At 53.8% G+C, this 23,935-nt stretch overlaps 1 protein-coding gene across 4 annotated transcripts; it reads right to left on the bottom strand.

Annotated features, from left to right (window-relative positions):
- Positions 1 to 1,432: 1,432 nt before the first annotated feature.
- LDLRAP1 (low density lipoprotein receptor adaptor protein 1) lies at positions 1,433 to 19,767 on the bottom strand. 4 transcript variants are annotated; one of them, XR_012620993.1, is made up of 10 exons: positions 19,584 to 19,767; positions 16,659 to 16,801; positions 14,985 to 15,097; positions 12,157 to 12,271; positions 9,223 to 9,295; positions 8,700 to 8,783; positions 7,214 to 7,344; positions 5,576 to 5,610; positions 3,831 to 4,426; positions 3,424 to 3,536 (listed from the first exon to the last, which is right to left on the bottom strand). XR_012620993.1 is itself a non-coding variant. In XM_074807430.1 (9 exons), the coding sequence occupies exons 1-9, from the start codon at positions 19,666 to 19,668 to the stop codon at positions 3,392 to 3,394; spliced, it is 924 nt and encodes a 307-aa protein (XP_074663531.1). In that variant the 5' UTR covers positions 19,669 to 19,765; the 3' UTR covers positions 1,433 to 3,391. The 4 variants fall into 4 exon arrangements, 3 of the variants coding, with proteins under 3 accessions (XP_074663531.1, XP_074663529.1, XP_074663530.1); XM_074807430.1 differs by lacking the exon at positions 3,831 to 4,426 and having other exon boundaries at positions 1,433 to 3,536; positions 19,584 to 19,765; XM_074807428.1 differs by having other exon boundaries at positions 3,394 to 4,426.
- Positions 19,768 to 23,935: the final 4,168 nt, after the last annotated feature.

Genomic DNA, 23,935 nt, shown 5'->3' with positions numbered 1-23,935 from the left:
TAAATGAGTTTAACAAGTTACTGCACCAGCAGTTAAAGGAATTAGCTCTGAACCACATGGCTTGCACTAGCTGCAGGTTTTGTTTCTTTAGTGATTTTGAGTTTTTCTTAGGTGATTTTGAGAGGGAGATTGAAGACAGGCTCTGAGTAGCTTCCTCGCCCACGCTGGCTACCATCTGTAGGATGGATGGAGTCATTACATCCTATATACACCCTGTGCCAAGGCAGGGTGACAGACCAGCATTTCACAGCACCGCCACAGCCCACGCCACCACCTCTGCTGCTGCGGCTGCTCCAAGGGAGGAAAACGGGCAGCAAAGTTGCTCCACGTCCCCCCAGAGAAACGCGGGTCCGGGGTGAGCAGAGCCACAGCTCCCCCAGCTCACAATAAATGCTGCAGCCCCCCAAGCAGGCAGCTGCCTTTTCGTGGCAAAGCTGTGTCTCACCACGGTGTGCCCCTTCCTCCCTCCCTCCTGAGCTCGCAGCCATCGCAGGTGAAGGAAACGGATGCTGAAAGTTTCTTAACTGGCACTTAAAAAAGGTCACATCAAAACTGAAAGATCAATTTGTTCCTCGGCATCACCATCAGTTATGCGTGAAGGCGCAGACTGCCAGTACTCAGTACTCATAATCTGGGACATCTCCTCACACTGGAAGAGGCAATTTAAACAGAAAAATGAACTTTTATTGAATTTTTTTTTTTTTGGTTAGTCTAACACTGTCGGAACAGAGGCATCTCTGCAAAGCCCCTTTGCTCTGCCTGCAGCCCAGCTCCACACTGCAAAGGGAACGTGGCGGTACACGCAGGTTTAATCTTTTTGTCAGCATCCCCAAATGAATTTCTCCGTGTGCTTCCCAGCCGATTAGCCGGTAGCTGCGGGAGCCCAGTCGCTCCACGCTCGCAGGCAGCAAAGGCAGGAATTGCAGGGAGAGGCCAAGCACACAGGGCTGTGTTGGGCTCTCTGGGCTGTTTTTAAAAAGCAGCTGTACAAATTAAACTCCCCCCAAGGGAGAAGCACTTTGCACAGCGACTCAAAAACTCTGTCAATTAAGATTTTGGTTTTTGATGTTACCAGCACCACGTTGATCTGCAGACAAGCCCAAAGCACCAACCTCCCTCTTCTTATCCGCTGTCACACCCTTACCTGGAGGCCAATCCAGCGACACAGGGGCTCAGGCAGGGACAGATTTACTCACAGCCACATCCAGTCCCATGTTTCCTGGAGGCAGCACCATGGACTAGTGTCTAACTGCAGCCAACTTCTCGCCTGGGTGGCCCTGGAAACAGCCTTCAATGGACAGAAACCTCCCGTGGATGCTTCCAATCTTACTGCTATGCATCAAGGGAGATGGAGAATTCAACCAGTTAGAAATACAAAGGCTTCTACACATTGAAGGAACCATGGTAAAAATAAAGTCACCAGCACAGAGACTCCAAAAAAAATGGTAGAACTTTTATTTTCCTCGGTACAGATATTCTTTACAGCATAAGGTTTTCTTAAAAAAACTATATATATACATATATAGTATTGTGCATTTCAATATATGCTCCTAGAGTCTCTAGAAAAGGAGAAAGATCAGAGAAATCCTCACGGCCCATTCCTACAGCCTGAGCTCTTTCCTGGGGAGAGCACCGCTCCTCGGGGTCGGGACGAGGCGCTTGCTACAACCACTCTGCGCAGTTCTGGCATCGCTTACGCAGTAGGTTCATGTCTCTACCGTGTGCCTCTGTAGCACGGATAAACTTGGAATAATTCTTTCCATCGCAAGAGACTGATGCTACACGTAAGATCAAGTAAGTCATGGGCACAGTAGTTTCAAGACATAAAATTACTTTAAACACAATTTTGCAGGATAAACAGAGCACACATTTTATTAAGAGACATGATGAGTCAGCTTCACAAGTCCTCGATACCTTATCACAATAACACTTAGGGGGAAAAAAAAAAAATCAAATCTAAGTTAGAGTCACTCAGCTGTTTCCTAATAAATTCTTACAGCTGACAAAGAGGTTTTTCTTTTTTTTTTTTCCTGCAAGCAGTTTTAAGAGAGTTATAAAGAGCTATCTGGGGAATGAATTAGTGTTTCAAAACCAAGTTACAAATCTATAAAACAGATTAGTATACTTCACATAAGGCCACAAACACTGCAAACTGTCAGTGTGACTATTTAGGATCATTAAACTTAATCTTTTAATTAGCATAAGCTTTATACCTCCATTACTTATTTTCAATTCCAGGAGCAGATGAAGACAGCTCCCCAAGCCTCACGGGAGATGTGGCTGTTGGGGGTGAAGAGGATCGGAGTACTGCTGGAAGGGGCACCTCTTGCTAATTGAACATCCAGGTATTGGTCTTGCTTAATCCAATTCCATTTGAGTCTATTGAGTGAGCAACAACCAAATGGTTTTGAGACAGTAAAAAGGCATGCACAGCCAAATCCACTTAGCAGAGCTAAGAACACAGATCTATTGCTACTGGGTTCACCCAACCTGCAACTTTCAACACGCTTTAGCAAAACAAATTGTTACTCCCTGGTGGTTTTGATTTTAAAGCCAACAGTGCAACGGAGCCTCAGTATTTCGAATCCCATCAGAAATGGTGCACGTGAGTAGTCAGTTTTGAAACAAACCTGCAGCATTGTGGGGTTGGGGATTTTTTGGGGTAAATAGCTTCTGAAGAGAAGTTACAGGCACTGCTTACCTTGACAATTCGGACCATTGCTTTCAGTTCAAGTTTTTAAAGTGCAAAACTTCGTAGAGTCTTTGGGTAAAAAAGTGTCAATTCCCATACAAAGCTGGCAAAGAAACAGCCAGAACACAAGAGGGGTGATTGACAACTGTGAGAGTATCACAGACATTCACAACAAAAGCAAGATCTCTGCTACCTCTTTGATTTTAACACTGTTAGCAGCTGCTGCAAATCTCCTCCTCTCCGCCTAGGCAGGTGATGTGTTGTTCAAGAAACAGTGGATTAGTAACAGTTGTGCTTGCAATTGCATTTGCATCTGCAAACCTTTGTCTAGAAAAGTATATACAGAGAGACTTTGGTGTTGCATAGTCTTTTTTCAGAGAGGGACAGGCACTGCTGAAGGTTCTTCCCTGGTATATTGCCACATAATACTGTAGATGCTCTACACACCTTCCAATAATATATGTAAACTGTAACAGCTATGAATAAATATGTTCAAGAGCATCTCGTGGTTTAGATAAAAGCAAGGTACAAAAATCTGCATTAGATTTCTAAAGCTTTGGTCTAAACTGTGCTGTAACATCATCTGACTTGGTGAAGAGCCCTCAGAAGAGTCCCTTGCGTACAGCACCTGGAACAGCATGATTCACTCCATAGACTTTTAGTGGTTATTCTCTTGTCAGCTCTTAGATGCATTTGACCTCAAAACATGAACAGATCATCTTTCTCGCCTGTGTTGGAATCTATTTTGTTCCAGTCTACAGGTGAGAGCGTTTCTGCACTCTGGATGTCTTGAGCCGTCAGTCCCGTGTCGAGGACGTGAGGGTTTGTTCTCGACTGAGCCAGTCTAAGAGGAGAAAAAACCAGAAAGTAAGAACACAAATCCGTGCAGTTTATAGCCTGGATGCTTGGTGCATCCATAATGCCCAGCCCTAGCTGCAGTTCTACATTTCAAAATCCTCCAACAGAAAGAAATAATTCAGTAAGGGGAGAGCTGGCACGTAACATTTGCAGCTCTCTCAAGTTTGTTGCAGTTTTGCTGCTGGTTTATCCTAACGTCTCCCCTACAGGCATCCAGGGAATTTGTAGGCTGGACATCCCATATATTAATGGTCTGGCAGAACGGTGCCATTTTCCTCACCTGAGCTATTGCTGGCGGGTGCATCGTTAGCTGGGATCTTATCTCAGCGTAAAGGCTCTGTTGACCAAAGGAGCTGCCTCATTGCAATGACTCAATTTTCACGGTGGTGTGTCTGGACACGCAGCGGGTGCTGCAGCTCGCTGCCCGCCGCGCTCCCCGGCCCCAGCACTTAACTCTTTGGGTTAAGACACAGCGGATGACGGTTAACAGCCCACAGGATCAGCTTTAAGAGGCCTTCACCTCAGCACATCCCAGATGTTTCACAAAACCTAACAAGCCCCAGTTTGTTGTTGTGTTATTAAATACTTCTGTGAAAATGTAACACTGCAGCATCAATTCTCCGAGGGCCAAAGGTTAACTCAAATATTTGGTGTTTCATCCAGGGGAGGCATGGTGTCGAATAAGCCTCAGATTAAACTAGCCACGCACACTTTTTCAATAAAGAAGAAAAGTGTCCAGCGATGATGATGTGGCAGGAACGCTTTCGGAAGCATCCGCCTCGGTGGATGAGCAGTCCAAATACTGAGTCACCAGAAGGCCAAGGGTGATGCGACAGCTCGGCATCCAGCAATGCAAAACAAAAAACCACAACCAACCTGCTTAATTAAGTAGGGCAAGGAACAGAGGTGAGGAAGATACATGACATTAAGACATAAATTCAAGCAGCCCCTTTATCAGACACAACCTGGGACAGGGCTACCATGCAAGCAGAAGCTGTAAATCATTCCCGAGTGCCAAACAAGACACGAAGGTCTGTCTCCTTAGGGCTGAGCATTTTTTCTGTGCTGCTGCAAACCCCGGCAGAGGCGAGCGGCTCTCGGGGAGGTGACGGTGCTGGGCTCAGCCCTGCCACTGCCTGACTCCGTCTCTCAGCACCTCCCAGCCAGAGGAGGAGGAGGAGGCCTGGCAGCTCTCTGCTGCCTGTAGCATCTGCACCCAGGGCAGCTCTTTGCCCAAACTGGGGCCTCCACAGCTGGTGCTGCCCGAACAGTGGCTGGGTGGCTTCATGCCCTGATCTGGAGGACGGGACCCACGTAAACTAAAGCATCCCCATCACCCCACAGGGACCTGACTGCACGAGGACAGGCAGGAAAACTCCCCTGAAAGAAAAGGGATTTGTTTAACATTGCTGGACTGCTTGGCATGCATGTGCAGGGAAGCTCTTAATTTGGATTGGGAAGCGAACTAAGCCACGTGAAGCTCCAAACTCTGAACGTGCTCAGGTGCATGAATTCAAAATTGGTGCATCAGAGTCGCCCTGATGCAACCACACTGCAACAAAGACCGGTGGAGCAGGGAAGCTCCCTCAGCAGTTGCTCTTGGTTTGGGGACAGACAGGAACGAAATCCCAGGGTTAGTCCAAACCACACAGAGGGGCGAGGAAGGGCAGAGTCCCCTGTGCCAGAATCTGGTCCCAGCATCACCACAGCTAACACGGGAGCTGGGAACAGGCAGCCTCAAACCACCCTGGCAAGCAGGAGCGGACACACCAACTGCTTAGGGAATTAAATTCCCTATCACATACAGCTTCTCTCCATCCTTAAAAGGTTGTCAAAATATTTGGCTTATCAGCCAGCCTCAAAGCCTATCTTTCAATTAACAGCTGAGGCACTGATGGGGCAGCTGCCTAGGTCAGATCACAGCGGCTGATTAGATTAGAAGCTTTATTAAAAGCCAGTCACTAGTCAAGTCTCCCGGGCTGGTCCCTGGTGGCATGAACTTGTAAAGGGAGTTATTAGAATTACCTTGAAAATGCCTCGTCGAGACCATCATCCATTTCCTTTGTTAAAGAGATAAAAAGAGAGAGAAGTAGTTGCTAAGAGAACGCACAAAAGTGTATTTAGAGATCTGGCTCCACACTTGAGCATGGCAGACAAAAAAAAAATATATATATGTATTGACTTCCGAGTGCCTAAAGCAATGCTCCTCCTGGCAATCTGCCTCCTCGGGCAGCTTTTATCTCACTCTGCACAAGCCCCAGGGTATCAGGCATAACTCCGGGTGGTCCTGGCTTCCTAAGAACAGATTCCAGGGTGGGGGATGCTACACTCCCCTCGCAGCCCAGGGATGGGGCAGGGGCTTGGCTGTTTCCCACCATCTCCAAATCAGGCTAATTCTGCCCTGCATGGGCTGGAATTGGCCCATCGACTGGCCCATGTCCTGCTCTGGGGTTAACCACAGCCCCTGGCTCTTCCAGCTCTCCCGTGGAACTTGCTGTGGGTACCTGCTAAGAGGAGGGACCTGGACAGAGCTCGGCAAGGTGCTCTGGGCATCCCTCGGGGCTTTTCTGGATCAGGAACCAGAAAGCAACTCTGCACCAGCCCAGGGGAGACCTGAGCTGCTTGAAAGCAGCTCTGCGATCCTTTATCTCTGATCTGCTCTTCGGGTTTCCCAGGGAAAGCATCTGAGTTGCCTGGGGGAGGAACGTTTCCCATGCAGGAGGATGGGCTCTGGGCGAGAGCTTTGCTATGGACAGAATTGACTATTCCCAAAATCCTGTGATGCACTTACAGACTTAATGTAATATGGAAAGTATGAAAACTCTGCAAGAAGGGAGGGATTGGAGACCGCTGATAAGCCTCCAGGATTTGATATGACTTAGAGCTGATCTTCAGGTTTAACCTGAAAAGCCGCAGGCTCAGACCCAGCAGACTCAAGAAACAGGCTCCAGGCAAAGGCCTTTATCATTCAATTCTCCAAAAAACGGTGGCAGGGAGGTCCCGGGTCAAGTGGGGCTTCAAAGATCAGCCCCAGCTCAGTCGGTGATGGAGCGCTTGGGCACGGAGGCTCCCTGAGGGATGCACACCCAGGCACACGGACTGGGTTGTTATTTTTCTATTAATGGTCCACGAAACAATTAACCCAGATGACTGAGGGCGTTTTAGAGAAGCCACCCGTGCTCATACAATCCAGATACAGCCGCAAACAAGAACAAGGGAAAAATAAGAGTAATAACGACCATAAATATAACCTGGTTTTAGTGAACAGTAAACAAAAGCCATCAACATAATGATTTTTTCCCCTGAACAGAGCAGTTAGGTGGTCTCTCAATTAAGTGACAAACCACTGAGAAATGCTGCTCAAGAATAAGTAATATTCAATTATCTGACAGCAGCGTTTCTCAGAGTGCCTTGCAATCTCGTTTTTATTTACAGAGCCTAAAAAGGGCAGTAGGTACTTGAACACTGATCGATCATTCTGAGTAGGACACCGAAATCCAGCTTGCTCGGCATCTCTGAAACCCTCCCTGAACGGCTCAGCCACCCCAGAGCTCCCGGGGAGGGGGTTTAGCCAAGAAAAAGGCCCGTGAAGGGGTCTGGAACACACAAAATGGAGGTGACATCACATCCCCCCGGCTCGGCAGATGCGGCGGTGGCACTTACCCACACCACGTTGTTATTTACAGAGGAGCTGGGCCCAAACATGCTGTTATCTAAGTGTGGGGAGTTTGCGCTGCTGGTCAGGGGCGATTTGGCAGGATCTTCTAAATCCAGCAAGTTCCCCGTGGCTGCTGCTGTGAACAGAGCGGAGAGGGAATGAGGCAGGGGAGGGGAGAACAGAGATAACACGAGACCAAGCCTTTTTGCAGGAATCACTTCCCCTCAAGAGGGGAATCAAATTCCTTCAGGATGCCCCCAAATTTCAGCACGGAGAAGCTGCATTCATCCCAGTGGGGGATGTGGTTTCAGCCTGAATAATTTGTGATGCTCAGATCAGGCATCCCAGACCCTCTCGACAGGGACCAGGAACACAGGGGAGGATCGGCTGGCTCGTCCCTCCAGCAGCCATCAGGGGAGGCTCCTGGGTACCCGCTTATGTTCAGGGTGAGTCAGGATTAGCCCCAGGCAAAGCTGACACGTCCCACCCCAGCACATCCCAAGCCCAGGGCGCAAACAGGCCCTGGGCGACAGCCTCAGCTCAGCCCACGCATCGATTCAGCACTTTACAAAGACACATCATCATTTTATAGGACCAAGGGCAAACCCTGCACTGGGTGAAGAACAGTTTATAGCTTGAGGGCTGCCAGTACACCGCAGGCTGGGTTGTTTCAGGGAAGCCTCAAATCCTCCCCGTCACCCTGCAGTGAGGGCAGATGCAGAAGTGCCCCAGCTGTAGAGCATCGATGCTGGAGCCCATTCCTACACGCATGGCAGCCCTGGGCCTCACTTATCCCAATGTGCCACCATTTGTGACAGATTCCTCCAGTCCTGGGCCTTCACATGAAGAAACGAGACGTGGCAGGCTGGAAGGATGCCCAGTTTAATGCTATTTTCCTCCGTGCCAAATCCTCTTATCTCCATGGCCAGCATGGCAGAGAGATTAGCCTTTTGTCCCACTTCTCCCTGGTTATGCATCTTGTGTTTCAGAGGCAGGAGAGGACCCACAGCCAGGCACTGAATTATGAGGGGGTTTACTATTTAATTGTTTTATTTTCACGCATGTCTCCTTCCTTAGGGAAGCTGGAGGCAGAGTGGCACCTGGGTGTCCATCTCCTTCAGCCGATGGGATGGCAAGTGTTTCGGGTCTGAGGCAAACCTAAAATCAAACTTAGCATGTGGGGGTCCATGCTAAGCTTATAAAGATATTACGGCCAATTTGCCTGGGGCAGAAGTAAACAGATTTGGGGTGGCAGCAGCTGTGTATGAGGGGCTGTATGAGATATTTAAGGGGGAGATGAAAGGACTTGGCAGGTGGCCACTGCATCCCAAGCACTCTGCCGAGGGCAACATCTCCACTACGACAAGTGTTTGCTCCTTGCTGGTCTTCAAAGCCCGCCCAGGAGCCTGCCCCGTTCAGGGAAAAACCCTCAAACCTCCGGCTGTTCCCCATCCCTGAGCTCGAACCAAAGCTCTGCTGTTGGTGACTTACATGCGTCGGGGTGGGCAGGGGCTTCCGAGCTGGGGCTGCTTGTCCCTTCTCCTTCCAAGATGGACCTTTCCCGCTTTTCCTTCTCTGCAAAAAAAAAGGAGACCCTGTCACTGCCTGCAGAGCACTTCCCTGCAAGCTTTTAGGGAGGAGGGACAGGGGGGACAGCTAGGATGGGCCACCAGGTCTCCTCTGCCCACAGCAGCCCAGGCTCTAGATAAATTTTATAATCTCATGGAAGGTGAAAGCAAAAATCCTGACAGCAGCAGGGCTCTGAGGTATCACAAGCACCAGGTCCTCCACACCTTGCCTGCAAGAAAGAAGCGCAGCCAAAATTTGGCTGGATTTACAAGGCTGTCGAGAGAAACCTCAAAGATGCCTTAAATCACACCAGAGGTTGGACCAACCTTAACAGCAGCCTGGAAATTTGGAGGGCAAGGGCAAAAGGCACTGGAAAGCTGGAAAAATCCTAAAGTCATCCCTTGAATTTTCACATGAAGAGTGGGAAGAGAGGAAAAAAACTCACCTTCCTTAGCCGCTTGCCAGAACTCAAATGCGATTTTGAAGGCTTGGGCTACAGTGAGGGTGACCGCTTGCGCCTGGAAAGAGAGCAGCGAGGCAGCACATTAATCAACGGGGCCTCATGTAGATTTAAATCACTTGGAGGTTTTGCTTTGCAGATTCACATTAACCTGGATCCAACCAGTCCTCTGCTCTGCATGCTCCCTGCCTGGCTGGGGAGGCGTGATCAAATATTGATGGAAGCAGAGACTTGCTCTGTGTAGGACACGCAGCTCGTTGTAGACACGTCTTTAGGTGTAATGGGAAGATGGAGGAGGCAGGGACGTGGCTGTCACAGGCACCGTGCCGACGGATGGCGAGGGAAGAGCTGCTCCTGGCTGCGGGGCACGTGCAGCTCTTCCTGCACCCCACACCTCAGCGTCATCTAAACAACACAAGTGTCGCACGGCCCCGGCTCGTCCTTGCAGCTCCCCGAGGGACGTGGCTCCCCGCTCCCCAGGGCTGGGCTGGGCCGCACCCACCGCAGAGCATCACCCACCACAACCACCAACACCTCAAAGGGAATCAGTGCCCGGGCCGAGCCCTGGCCCACGCCGCTGTCGGCCACACCGGTGCTGGGGAGGGACACGCAGAGCTGCGGTCCGTCCCCCCCCCCCCCGGCACCGCGCGCGACCGCACGCACAGGGACCCTGAGAGCAACGGGGTAAAACGTCACGAATTTGCAGCGCTCTCCGACAGGGAATGATCTTAGAGGCAGGACAAGAGACCCCAGGGTCCTCCCCTGGCTCCCCCGAGCTAAGCCGGGGTCTCGCTGGCTTCAACCACAGACAGGGCCACAGCAGGAGCAGGGACACCTTCCCCTTCAGCCCCCCCACTCCTCCCCAAGCCGAAAGCTCGAGCAGCGTTAAAAAAACCCACCACCTTAAATAGCCTGAGTTGCTGGAGATGTATAAATAGTGACATAAATGCCAGTTTCATTAGGAGAAGGCAGAGCTCACGAGCAGTTTAAGTGCAAGGAGATAACGAGTAACACTCTGCAAGGCTGGCGCGCCGCAGGAGCCTTGAGGCGTGACTTTGTTTTATGAAGTTGCAAACTAAACCAACCCAGATCCGGGTCTGTAACCCGCAGCCCCTGGTAGCTCGGAGCACGGAGACGTGGGGGGAGCGCAAACGGAGCACAGGTGTCCCCCAAAAGCCGGAGGGGGACGGGGAGACCCAGCAAACCTATGGGTGCCAATTAAGCCTCGCAAAGCAGGAGAGCTCATTTGAATGTCGGAGCTATTTACATCTTTGATGGAAGTGCAAACGCTTTATGGCAAAAACTTAAATATGGTAATTAAGTATGAAACTCCTCACAGCTGTTTACAATTTAAGCTGTCACATCTGAATCAAGTTTAATAGACCCAGCTACCGTTGAGAATTACCCATGAACTAAAAATACGGACTAATTATATGTCCATGACTGGTAGCTGTGCGTACACTCAGGGACCCTGCCCTGGGGCAGGGACAGACCCTTGTCTGGGAGCAGGGCATCACCTTACCCACATGTCATTCACGCATTTTATAGACAAGGAAAAAAAAATATTTCTAGTTTTTGCCACAAAAGGCCTTGGAGAACTTTATTTGAGGGAGACGCACTGAGCTGATGTACCACTGAGATAATTCTTTTAGCACTGGAGAGATTTAAATTTTAATTTGCAGAGCGAGGCTTATCTTCACTGTGCAAGGATGGGAGCGCACACCGCAGAAAGGAGAGACAACTTGTAGCTTCCATTATTCTCTCCCCGGGAAAAAAAAAAAAAAAAAAAAAGCACTGGGAGAAGGGTGGAATATTAACAGAGCTGCAGTGGCCACGCTCCGGGCACAGGGATGCCCGTAAGGACCCAGGAATCACCACGCCGGGATGCACCGGGTGGGAAAGGCTCTCGGGAGCTTCATTTCCCTGTGGATTCAGGAGATCCCATTCTGCATTCGGGCTCTGCGACAGGCACCAGGGGAAGGATTTCTGCGGGCAGAGGGATCTGACCTGCCCTTCCTCTCCCCTAAAGCCCCTTCCTGCCCAGGGAGGGGGCTCAGCCCCAGCTTTGGCTCCAATGGAGAGACCCCCAGGGCTCTCCTTGCCCCACTTGCAGCTGGTGCCCAGTGACCCAGTTCTCCCCCTCGCCAGCTCATCAGGGCTGGTTCCCTGCCCAGCCTGATGCACTGAATCAGCAGGAAAAAAATCTCACGAGCGGGTTCAAAGCAAGAGCCAGAGACCATTTTCTATAGGCAGGTCTCTGCTCCATGCCCCATCCTCGGGCACGCAGCGGGGTCTCCTGCACTGCTCCCATGGGGAGAATACAGCCCCGTCTGCAAAGACGCCGCTGAAAATTGGATAAGGACTTCAATGGGAAGAAATGGAGGGAAGCCAGGGCGGCGAGCCCAGAACCGCTGGCTAAATGCCTCCCATCAAGGAGGCCACCCCCGGGCACCTTGCTGCCAGCCTCCCCGGAGACCTCCCCGCCTGCCAAAGCCTCTCCGCACACCGGGCTCAGACGGGCTCCGGCAGCCCGGGCAAGTGGATGCTGAGCTGGGAAGAGTCCCAGCAGCTGGGACTGCAGCACAGCAGGGGGGTTTCAGGTGCAAGTACAGGGCCAGGTCCTCTCAGCCCTGCCCCAGACCTTGGGGCAGAAAGGCTTTTACCTGCGCCGAGACGATGGGCTGGATCCAGCCCAGAGTTACGCCCGCATGTGAGCGAGCGATGGCCAGGCAGTGCCAGGATGAAGTGCCTGTGGGCCGGCAGTGAGGGCAGCAGGAGGGTGGGTGCTCTCCCATGGCCGTTTGCTGGGGCAGGGCCCCCCCCCTCTCTAATTAGGGGCAGAGCCGTTATCTCACCAGCGCAGCCCCTCTCTGCTTCCTCCTCCTACAGCCACATCCCCATTTCTTCCTCTGGACTGACCATTTTCCGTTTGGTACAGAGGAAGGCATGGCACTCCAGGTTCTCATTGAGCTGGTTCTGGGCAATGTAGGCAAACACTTTATCGTGGATCTTGTCTGCCGTGCAGTAGGATATCCTGAAAGACAGAACGAAACGTCTTGTCCGGGGCACTGCACACAAGGGAGACCAACCAACCCCTCCTCTGACCTGCCAGCAAGCGCCTACCCCAGGGCTTCCAGCTCTGGGGCCAAGCAGGGAAGGCAGAGGGAGCACAGGAGTGTTACCAGGCTTCAGTGCAACTCCTGCCCAAGGCAGAGGAGTTGATGCCACTGGCTTGAGCATAAGAGAGGCCCAGAGTGACTCCCGCAGCCACGATGTGAACCAGGTGCATCACACACAGAGGCAGGAGAGAAAATGTTTCACCTTGCAGGACAGGACAGGTTAGAGAAGGTAAAGACTGCAGTGTGTCAGCCTGGGACCATGCCTGACAAACACTCTGCCTTCAGAAGAGAGACTTGGAAGATTTTTCTTGGAGGATAAGCTTGCAAGGAGAGAGAAGGACTTGTTCTCAGCCTACGATTTAATCTTGAGGCTCAAACCAGGGAAAGAAATTGATGCAGGGGTTGGCTAAGAAAAGCTGTTGGAAAGGCTGAAGTTCACGCTCCGAGATCTGCAGTAGCAGATGTTCCGAGACCCCTGAGCACAAGGGACACAGGGAAGGAGGCTCAGCCTCCTCAGTGGAGCATCCCCAGCATGGCCATGTCTCTCCAAGGCCCTGGGCAGGGCAGGGCTGGCTCCAAAATACCAAACAAAACTCTGGAAAAGCAACAGGCTGACCTGCCTGGGGAGACCAGGCCGTGACGGGGCAGCAGGTCCTGTAGCATCAGCCCCTGCCACCTCCCACGGGTCTGTCCATGCCAGGAGCTGCAGGACTGAGCATCTCGTGTGAAGCCAGCGAGCACAGACCGGAGCAGCCCCGGAGGTTCAGTGCGAGGCAGCAGGCGCTAGCAGCGAGCAAAGCCTCTTCCCTGCGCACACGACAGATCAAACAGGTGTTAAGGAAAGAGAAAACCCGAGGAAAAAGTGGGACACTTTGGTGAAAGCTTCCCCATGGCCCCACGTTGCCTCTTCAGCTCCCGCTCTCACTGCCCCAGAGAGTCTGCAGGGAGGGGACTGGAAGGTCCCAGTTCCCAGCAAATGCTGGGACTTAAAAAAAGCCACATTCAAAATTTATTTACACTGCATTAGTTTCTCATTGCGTGTGAGGATGCCTCTGCTCAATGGCCTGTATTTTGTTTTCCAGAGCTGAGCTGTGCTCTGGATTAGAGAGGCACTTGGAAGTTCACTCCTTCCTCCCAGCTTTCCCAAAACAGCGTGGCCGCTCTTTTAATCATCGTGACAAGGCTGCAGAATGTCATCTGCACGGGCACGTGGCCCTTCCAGCAATCCCCAGTGCTCAGCTCGATATTCGATGGCAATTAATTTCCAGGGAAGGGATAACTCGCACCCGCCTCTGATGCGAGCCAGTTTTACAACTGAGGCCTCTGGCAGCAGCATGTCCAGTGACAGTGGCTGTGTTTTAGCTGCAGCCACCCCGTCCTGCCCCAGCACATGACCTGGGACAGGAGCTCAGAGCCAGCATCATCCCGGTGAATAGAAAAGCCAAAGAGAAGACAGTAGAGGTGTTAGAGGACAGTCCTGGGACCGCCACCGGTGGAGCACGCTCGCAGAGTGGGGAGACGCTCACAGATCCCAGCTTTGGCCGTGACCTCCGCTCCCACAGCGCCGGGGAGCAGCATCAGTCCCCACATCAGCAGCCTGTTTAGGACGTGCTGACATCAGTCAGCTAAATCGAGGGGACGCTGGTACATGAGCACTGACCGGGAGGAACAGCTTTATCGACGGCTGTTAAAGCATCTGGGGAAAATTTAAGGCAGCATCTTAAACCCCGTGGCTCTGCCTGCTTTGACACCAGCGCAGTGATCCCGATTTTGGCGCGGCCGCTTCGCCCAGCTCTGCTCTTTAGCAGCGGGTTTATCTCCTGGGGAGGGCCGGGGCTCAGCACCGGTGGCTGTACGTGACTGCTTAGCTTGAACCAGAGAAAAGCAAGCAGGTTAGTTGTCTGGTTAGAGAGAGTGCCCGGCCCAGTGCTCCCCATCCCACCTTTAGCAAAGGGGGACAGAGCAGCAGGTAAAGGACACAAGCAGAGCGTGGGGGATGTAGAGGGAGAAGGGATGGAGGAGACGGAAAGGGTCGGGTCCGAGCTGAGCCCTGTTCCACCAGGCCTGCGCCTGCCTCCAGCCTCTTTGGAAGAAATACTCATCAGAGCCAGAGGAGCGGGTATGGGAAAATCCATCCTCGCCCTCCCCACGCCGGTACCGGGTGTCAACAGCCGTCCCAGCCCTGCTCTTTCTCAGAGCTATTTAAACACAGCAGAGGTGCCAGCGAGGGGAGGGCAGCCCTGGCTCTGGCACTCGTGTCCCTCACCCGCTCGGAGACGCTCTGACCATCCTCCGTATTTGACTCGTGCCGCCACCCCGGATGCTTTGTGGTTTCTACTGCCAAAAACAGGCTGTAAAGCCACGCGTGGCCGTGGAGTGCTTGGCTGTGGATCTGCAGTCCGCACGCACAACACCTCCAGGTTCATCACGTCTTTCCTTACCCTGGCTGGACACTTACTGCACCAGATGTAAATTTACCTTAAATTTAGCAACCACCCTCCTGCCCCCACCTTTGCTTTCCATCAAGACGTGATGGCCAGCGAGGCACCAGCCTGGGTGGAGACCGGAGCAGACGAGGAGCCTCGGGACATGCACCCACTGAAGTGCACCCCCCACCCCGTCACCCACCTGTATATGGAGACGTTCTCGATCAACTCGTTCGTTCCACTGTCGTTTAACACGATCCCTCTGGGTGAGACTTTCAGAGTCACTTTCTGCAGTTTCTTTCCACTTGCTTTCGCCTTTGGAAGGGAAAGAGGAAAGGGAAAGTTACAGGCTTTTAACACTGATACATCCAAAGTATGCAAGCAGAGCAGATACCACTACCTAATAAGCATATTAATAGCGCTCGTTAGTACTAGAGACTGAATTTACTACCAGATGTGATAAGGCACTCATTAAAACTTTTCCTTCCCTGAAGCAGTGACTTTTGCTGGCACGAAGGAGACAAGGACACACACCCTCTACCCCACACTGTGCAGAGGTACTTCCAGCCCAGCACGTGCAGGAGGATTTCCCTGTGGCCATTCGCACAAAGCCACAGCTGCTCTGGCCGAGCCACGTGAGTGCCAGAGTTTTGTGAGTTTTATCTTCAGGGCCAGCTCTGGAGCAGAGGGTGACCCCAGGATGAATAAGGGAGCTGTGTTGGGAGCAGGATGGTCCTGCAGGACGTGGGCTCCGGAGCAGGTGGCTTCAAGCTGTGCTGCCAAACCCCGCTCGAGTGGCAAAGCATCCCCTGTGCCGAGGTCAGGACGCCAGCTTAAAAAGTAACTAGACTTTTAAGTGCCACCTTCTCTTATTTACTAGTCTCATACTTTTGGCCTTCAGGTTACGTTCAGCTCACTACCCAGCTTCTCTCCAAAAAAAAAAACCACAGCTAGCTAGTCCTCAGCCCTGCTCCCTGGGGACCTCACTTGAGCCATGTCCAGATGGGCTGGCGGTCGGTCCTGCCCCTCCAAGGCTGGCCTTGGCCCCGGGGCTTTTATTTAAAGGCTCCGTTCTCGGTCGATCAGAGCAGACGTGAAGGGCTCTGCCAGCGGCTCCCGTTTCATGCGAGCGCTTCCCTCCCGTCCAGCTCAGCACATGCCAGGAAAGGATCCATCATTACCCAGCACAGTTCGCCACCCCATTGAGTTTTACGAGGGCTAACTGTACAATTGGGTCTTTGCCTCATTCAGTTTTATAAGGGCTTAAAGAAGCGTTAATTTTACTTGGAGCCCGGTGAGCAGGGGCTCCAGGGAGGCTTGGTGCTAGAAGATGGCTGAAAATTGGTCCCTCTTGCATCGGAGGTTACAGCAGGACAGCAGCTGTATTGGCTGGGAATCGGAACAAGCTGTCATGCTTCTTTCTCCTCTTAACCCTCCAAATCCCAGGAAGAAAAACCCAGAACTGCATGCCAGCTCTCAGTCACGTGCTGGCCGCACTCAAAACGCTGTCCCTGCCTTGCAAGAGGAGAGACGGCCCTGGGGAAGGCTGATTTCACCAGGTCAGAGGGTCCTTCCACACCCAGGGTCACCCAAGCTTATCAAGAGGAGCCAGAGCTCAGACACATAACACCAGGTTTCCACTGCCTGCCCCATCCGCGGGGCTGGCCCCAAGGGCTTCCCAGTGCTGCCGTCTGCATTTCTACCTACACCACCAGACGCCTGCTCGCCCCTGGAAGGGCTGGAGCTGCAATCCTGCCACCCCCCAGCCTGCAGACGGACAGCACTGCCTCCAGACCTGCGGCTTTGGAAACTCTCCCTGGTGACAGACTTGTTTGAACAGCAGGAGACAGGGCTCTGCTCCAGCACGGACACTCACGGTGGCGACGATCCTTTTGACGGCGGCCGCAGAGAGCTCCTCGCCCTTGGGCTGCTCCACCAGCGTCATGCCCATGTACTTGAGGCTGAAGAGCATCCCCTCCAGCAGCGTCTCACGCGTATCGGTCCAGTTCTCCGGGAGCTCTAGAGGGACAACAAAGAGGCTCTTGGATTCCCAAACGCACAAGGATACCCCTGTCAAGCCCCGAGGGAGGGTTTAGGTACGAGCAGGGTGTTGGTTTAGCTACTGCTGGACTCCCATCCCCGAGCAGCTGGGAGCTCGCAGCACTGCCACGGCTTTCACGAGGTGGTGGGGGAAGGAGATGGGGCAGAGACCCAGCTGTCGGAGGAGGTGACAGCACACTTCAGCCACACAGTGACTGCAAGGTGTTCACGTGGGAGACATCATCGTACCTCTGTACCTCTCCCAGGCAGCAAAACCAAACCGCCAACATTTTTTCCACGAGCCACAGCAAATAGCAGAGATCCTTTAATATCCATCAGCTCCTCAGTTTAATTGTGAGTGCCCCATAACCAAGGGGATCCTGAGCATCAGCCCCAGCCAGGCGCAGGGGAGGGCTCGGCGCTGCCCCACGCACGGCAATAACCTTACCCTGGGCTAAGCATCACCTACCCACAGAGGCTAAGGCAGGATTTGCTAAGCCCACGCACAGCTGCATGTGGCTGCGACTTGCTAAATCAGTCACCAACAGCCCTGAGAAGCCCATCGCGCGGGTGAAGCCTCAGCAAGGTCTCTGTTCTCCCCTGGAAATCACCAAGGAGGTCACCAGCCCCCTCCATTATGTGCTGGGGGGGTGGGAAGGAAAGTCTTCAAGACAGAGATGAGTTTGGGACTAAACTGAAAGTCAGGTGGATATTTCTAGGCCTGAAATTGCACCGCAGGAGCTAACTTCCAGACACGGAGCTGGCAACCCAGGATCTGCAGCTCTCGTGTTTAAGCAGAGTCCTGCTTTGAGCAAGAGGCAACAAACCACAGCCCTGGGGAGCAATGGGGCTCCCGGAGAGGAGACTCTGCTCGCTGCAGACAAAACATGTCCCTGAAGGCTTCGCCGCCTTGTACTTGCTCTCCTTCAGCAGGGCCAAACTCTGCAGCTCCCCGCAAACCTGCAGTGCTGGGAGGGGCAGGGCTGCGGGGCTGGGGGGGGGACGGACGTGCCCCTGGGGTAACTGCCAGTGACTCAGCTCCCTGCGAAGGCGAGATGAGAGATAAGCCCTAAACCCCGGCACCACTCCCAGTGCCCGTGCACGGGTGCCAAGCGGTGAGCCAGCCCGGCACCGGCTGAGGGCGAAGGGACGGAAGCTGGGTGGGAGCGATCCCACAGGGAAACGAGGGTTTGCAGCAGGGCAGGGGCTCCGCACCCGACACACAGCTCCCAAACCTGAGGAGGGAAGGGAAAAACCAAGGACAGGCTGGATGCTGCGTTTACCTTGCGTCCCAGCTAGAAACTGAGGGTGCCAGCGAAAAGCCTGGGTTTCTCAAAAGCCCAGGGTGCTGCCGCTGTCCCACCCTCGGGGGCTGAAGCCAGGTGAGCGCGCCGGGGTGCGGGGATGGACGGGGAGCTGCTGGCCCCACGCTCCCTGCGGTCCCCATGGTCCCGTATCCCGTGCGGCGCAGCTGGGGGGGGCCTCAGCGAGGACGGGCACCCTCTGAGCACCCCACGTTGCCTGGGATGATGCCAGCTGCGGCGAGGCCCCGGGCACCCACAGCTCGTGCTGGCGCAGGACGGAAACGGGGGTGGTTTAAGTGCAGCCACCGAAGCGCTTTCAGAAAGGAAGGAGCACCCGAGGCAGACAGACAGACAGACAGACAAGATGCTCCTGCACGCGTCCTGTTTGGCACCGCTCACCGCCACCTCACCCGTCCTCCCCTTAACGCCAACGATTGCGCCCAGGCCCCGGGGGCGTCCGTCTGTCCGTCCCGCGGGGCGAAGGTGATGCCCCCCACGCAGCCAAGGGCACAGCGGTGGGGGGGGGGGGGGGTGTGTGTGCAAGGTGACTCAGGGCTGCTGCATCTCGAGGAGCCTCTCTGCCGGGCACGTCCTGCAAGGCCACGTTGGGGCAGCACCCCACATCTGTCACCCAACCCCCCCAAGCCCCGAGGCCGCCCTCCAGCCAGTTGCCCCCTTTGCATCCCGTGGCTGCCGGCCCTTAATCCTAGGGAAAAGGCGTCACGATGCCGGGTCAATCTCATCAGATTAGTAAAATCAAGAAGTTTGATCTCGTTGTGGGTGGTAAGGGGTGCAGGCAGGGCAAGGCACCCTCCCGCTGCCCGCTGCGATGCTCGGGGCAGGGTGGGGGTCAGCTGGCCTGGTCCCCCCTTCCCTGGCCGCAGCGAGAGGACGCCTGGCAGGGCCCGAGTGGCCACTTGCCCAGGGGCCATCGATTGCGTGATGGAGCCAGTAGTGGGACGAGGCCAGAAACCACCCGCTGGGCTCCAGCCCTTGCCCCAGGCTGGGGGACGGGGACAGCCCCCCATCCACCAACCCACTGGGGGACACGGATAGCGCCCCCCCCCCCCCCATCCTCCCCTGCTGTTGCACAGGGGAAGGGGTGCCGGGGGAAGTTGGGGGGGGGGGGGCAAAGTGGGGGGTAAAAAGGGACTAAAGAGTGAAAAAAGAAGTTTAAGAGAGAGGAATAAAGCAGAAAGGGGGTTGAGAGGAGTACAGCAGAAAGGGGGTACAGGGGGGCATGCAAAAATTGGATGGGGTAAAGCAGGGTGAAAAGGAGGGAGGAAGGGGAAGCTCAAGGAGTGAGAAAAGTGGGTGCAGGGGGTGAGAAGCGGGATAAAGCCGGGAAGGAAGAAGGGGGGAAGGAAGAAGCGGGGGAGAGGGGGGGTGCAGGACAAGGGGGGTGCAGGGGGGTGCGGGCGGGCGGGGGAAGGGGGAAGCGGGGCGGCGGGTCTCACTCTTGTGTCGGCCGCCGGCCCAGGAGGGTTTGTGGACGCTGGGGCTCCGCAGCAGGGCGCGACCCGCCGACTTCAGCGCGTCCATCCCGCCGCCCCCCCCAGGCCCCGGCCCCGGCCCCGGCCCCGCTCCCGGCCCCGGCGCAAACTTTCCTGCGGCGCCAGCGCTGACCGCGTCCGGGGGCGGGGCCCGCATGCAAATCAGGCGCCGTGACGTCATCAGGCCCCGCCCCGCCATGGGGGGGGTGTCCCCCGGGCTGCGGGGGTGTCCCCCGCTGTTTGTCAGGGCTGGGGGGACCCCCCCGGGGGGAGAGGGGGGGACAGGTTCCCCTAAAGGCCCGCGGGGTCCCCAGAGCGCTGCGGGGACCCCGAGACTCGGCAGAGATCTGGGGGTGCCCCCCCCTCCCCGAGATGCGGGGATCTGCTGCTCCCCATATCGCTTCCCCGCTGGAGATTTGGGGACCCCCGAGATCCCCAGAGCCACCCTACAAACACCTGGGGGGGGGGGGGGCAGCAAACAGCAGCTCCACGGGGGTCCCACCTTTCCCTGGGGGGTCCCACCACTCCCGGGGTGGGGGGGTCCCGCACAGATTCATGCCAGGAAACCCTTCCCGGGGCTCCATGACCCCATCCCCCCAAATCGTCCCACTTCAGCATACTCAGGAGACACCAAAAAAGTTGCGTTTCCCCCGAGAAGTGTTCGTTTGCCCCCACCCTGGGATGAGAAAATGTGATACGATATTTTAATATCGTGTTTGATAAAGGTCAGCCCGAGCACCTGCTGCCCCTCCATGTCACCGCGGCCACCAGCGTGCGTTCAGCTCAGCCTGGACGGAATTGTACGGAAGATTAAGGCCCTCAAAGGCTTTCTGAAATTAAAGGGATAATAATGAGGAGGTTAAACCCCATATTTAGGATTTGTAGAATAATGCCTTACAAAGCCTATTATTCACAGAAACATTTGTGTAATTGAAAATCCCTTTTTAGTTAAATTTTAACATCCCCTCTCACGTTTGTAGCTGGGAACTGATGTGTAGGAGTCACCAAGCCGAGCTGCCGGGCAGCAGGATGGCAGCGGCCGGTTCCCCTCCACAGGACACGAGCGGGTGGTGGAAGGGTTGAGCAGAGTCTCTCTTCCAAAAAGCCCAGTCTAAAATAGGATGGTGCCGCTGGTACGTCTCCATTTAGTGCCTGGTTTGAATCTGAGCACCCAGGGCGTGAGCTGGGGACGGTGACTGAAACTTGAAAGAAGAAACTTCCCCTGAGGGCGAACCACACCGGAGGGGCTCTCTAAGGGCAGCAGCACGCAAATACCAAAAAAACCTGAAAAATCACTGTGTCAGGAACAAATTTAAGCGTATACATAGATCCATCTGCGCACAGCAACTCACTTAAGCATCCGAGCTTACTTTAAGCACATGCTCAGACCTAACTGAAGTCCAGGGTTTTAAGCACAAGCTCATATGTTTCACTAAATCGTCGATGAAGCTCAGCTCCAGCAGTCTGCATTTCACTGGAGGGCTTCCCGCTTGCCAATATCCAATGAGTTAAGGCAGACACCTTTGCAATTAATTCATTGATAAACTAGCCTGAGAAAGCCACCCGGCAGGTATCGGACACATCTGTGATTTATCTTCCTATTTCTGTATTTTGCACCACCACTGGCTAAATATATCACACCATGCTCTGGTTCGCTCGGGCAGCAGCTTCTGCACTTACGTGCTGCTCTGCTGCTTCCTTCCCATCGTTTCCTCCGCGGCAATTTCACAGGGCAGTTACTGGCCACGATCCCAACGGGGAAACATCCGCAGCGTTCCTGCTGCTGCGATCCTCCCCTGCTACAACCGCTCCTGCACTGACCTTTGTAGCTCCTTTCAAGGTGTATCCCTGTCCCTCCGGTTGTTATCTAAGGGTGTGAGACCCAGCTGCGGCGCTGCCTTCCCCGGCTGAGTTTTCCCACTGACTCCCAGCACTGGTGTCAGTGTTTGCCCCTCGCTTTGTTGACTGCGCCGTCTCGGGTGGGTGTTACGTCGTGAGAGCAGCAGAATGTATTTCTTCAAGTGTCACCACTCCAGTTGGAGAGTGAAGGACAGCAGCCTGGGAGAGAGGAGTCATCAAATCAAGGTCTCAAACGTGGCTGTGCCATCCAAGCCAGCCTCCCTGAAAGTCATCATTTAGGTTTAAAATATCCCTGTAACGGTAAAAAAACTCACTAGTGTCATCTCCCCCCAGAAAAGAAGAGCATCAGGCAGCTCAAAATCGCAGCTCCACACCCATCTACCCGCTGCCACGTTGGGCAGCCCAGACTTTCCTCCTTGCAAGAGAAGCCCACGGGCAGACACGTCCTGTGGGCCAGGCAAGCAAAGTCAAATCTATTTATTTAAGTCTGAGTGCCAAGCATGGCAGAGCAGTGATTTTTTGGAAACCTTCTTGCTTTCCTGCTCGCTGTGAGCACCACGGGCCTGACCTCCCCGGCCCCACCATGCTCGGCTGATCACCGCCCATCCATCTCCCCGTTAATTGTCGTCTCTCCTGACCAGCCACCAGCTCTTTCCGCACGTACTCTCTCAAGGTTATTTTCAGCTCTGCAGCGTCACTGAAACACACAAGTTTGCATCTCCAGTATTGCAACAGCGGGGCTGCCCCTCACTGTTTCTAACATCCAGCAGCATCTCTTCTATCCAGGAAATACAAATAAATTCTCACCACCGTTCCTCCCCGCCACGGTGTTTGCATCCACGAATCACAACAAAATAAATGCGGCTTTTCGGTGAAACTTCTGCTTTTTTTTTTTTTTTGTAATGCTGATGTGTTTTCCCAGCTGGTAGGGCCACAGCCGAGTGAGCCACCCCTGATTTCTTTGGAGCAATCTTTACAACGCACAGGCAGCCCCGGACAGAAGTTCAGTGACAGTCATTACGCTTTACTGCGAGAGCGGGTGTTCGTTTGCTCCCTGCTTTGATTAATCAAGTTGGCAAAGCGCTGCCGTCCCCCCCCAAGCCTGGGACAGCGCACGCTCCCGAGGCTTTGCTCACTCTGCTGTATTTACAGCCAAGTGTGTTTATAGCAAATTAGCATATCTGGGGCTGGCTAAAAGGTGATCACTAATGGAAATCTGAGTTCCTTCCACTCTGTCAAATCCATCCAAGGTTTACCTCCTGATAAATTGGCATCTTTGCTGAGAAGGCCTGTGACTGACCATCTATGTGATAAAAGACCAATTTGCTGCTGTTTTCCCTTCCTTTGACATTTCATTAAGGAGAAAATAAAACCAGCAACTACGAACATGCTCTCATTGACGTTTGTTGCCCATAATGTGGTGAGTTGCCCTGATTAAGCGAGAAGCTGGCGAGGGGGACGTACCCTGTCTCCAGGATGACAAAACTCCCCTCAGTCCTCCCACGGCCGTGCGGCGTCTCAGGGCTTCGCAGAAAAGGCTGAGCCACCCCCCGTTAGCTCCCCCGCTCAGAGAATCACCTTAACTCACCCCACGGCCACGAGGTTGAGCTGTAGCCAACCCAGACCTCAGATCCTCGCTTCAGTCTGTCAGTAAAACTTGTAATTTATAGGTGTGCTTAGGACTTAAATTACTAGAGTCATTAACACTTTGTTAATGAGTCAATTAACATGCTTTGGGGTCTATGGAGAAAGGGCACTATAAATGTGCATAGTATCAAATATTGCAGAAATAAGTAACTGACTGTACCAGTATTCGGCCGGGAGCCACTGCTGGCTGCAGCGAGTGTACGTACTCTGCCTGAGCGGTCACTGCGGTTGTGGTGTCACCCCTACAAAGGGGGGTCACAGACGGGACCAGCGCCAGCACCACCACGCACGCCTTCGTCACTGGGATGCCCAGGATCCGCGCCAGCCGGCCAGCAGCACCAGGCTGGAGATGGAAACAAAGTCTGACATGAAACGTTCATTTTAACAGCAGCCAAAGGGGTGCTGGTAAACACAGCACGGGGCTGCGTTTCTACCTTGAAGCTTTTGCCACCCAAAAGTAAAGTTTTTAAGCATCCTTAAGAAGCCTGGAGCTGCATCCAGGCCAGAACTGAGAGCCCCCTCTCTTGGAGTGAGGGATAGTCCATCTCCCCCCTCCCAGATGCCCCGTCTGGCTCGTGCTGCTCCTCACCCTGCTCCGTCCAACTGGGCACAGACACAGAGCAAAGCCCCCGCTGCTCTCACCTCCCTTACAGCCCCCACATCCCAGAGGGGCAGCAGGTGGGCTCACCCCTGGTGACACCAAATTAACACACTAATTACCATGCCTGCTGCTAACATGATCCTCACGTCACCATGACCTGAATTTCCTATTTTTTGCGACTTTTTTTGTTTCATGCTCTTGAGTTATT

The sequence above is a fragment of the Strix aluco genome, chromosome 26 (assembly GCF_031877795.1).
Source record: "Strix aluco isolate bStrAlu1 chromosome 26, bStrAlu1.hap1, whole genome shotgun sequence".
NCBI lineage: Eukaryota > Metazoa > Chordata > Aves > Strigiformes > Strigidae > Strix > Strix aluco.
The sequence above is the reverse complement of the archived record's forward strand: the minus strand, read 5'-3'. Positions and strand labels throughout refer to the sequence as shown.

What these genes read in the sequence shown, in the direction of transcription:
- LDLRAP1 (XM_074807428.1), bottom strand. Translation starts at nt 19,668, where the DNA reads ATGGACGCGCTGAAGTCGGCGGGTCGCGCCCTGCTGCGGAGCCCCAGC. An exon ending in TCAAAAGGATCGTCGCCACC is followed by an intron (nt 15,098 to 16,658) that starts GTGAGTGTCCGT and finishes TCCCTTCCAAAG; the next exon opens with GCGAAAGCAAGTGGAAAGAA. An exon ending in GAGAACGTCTCCATATACAG is followed by an intron (nt 12,272 to 14,984) that starts GTGGGTGACGGG and finishes TCTGTCTTTCAG; the next exon opens with GATATCCTACTGCACGGCAG.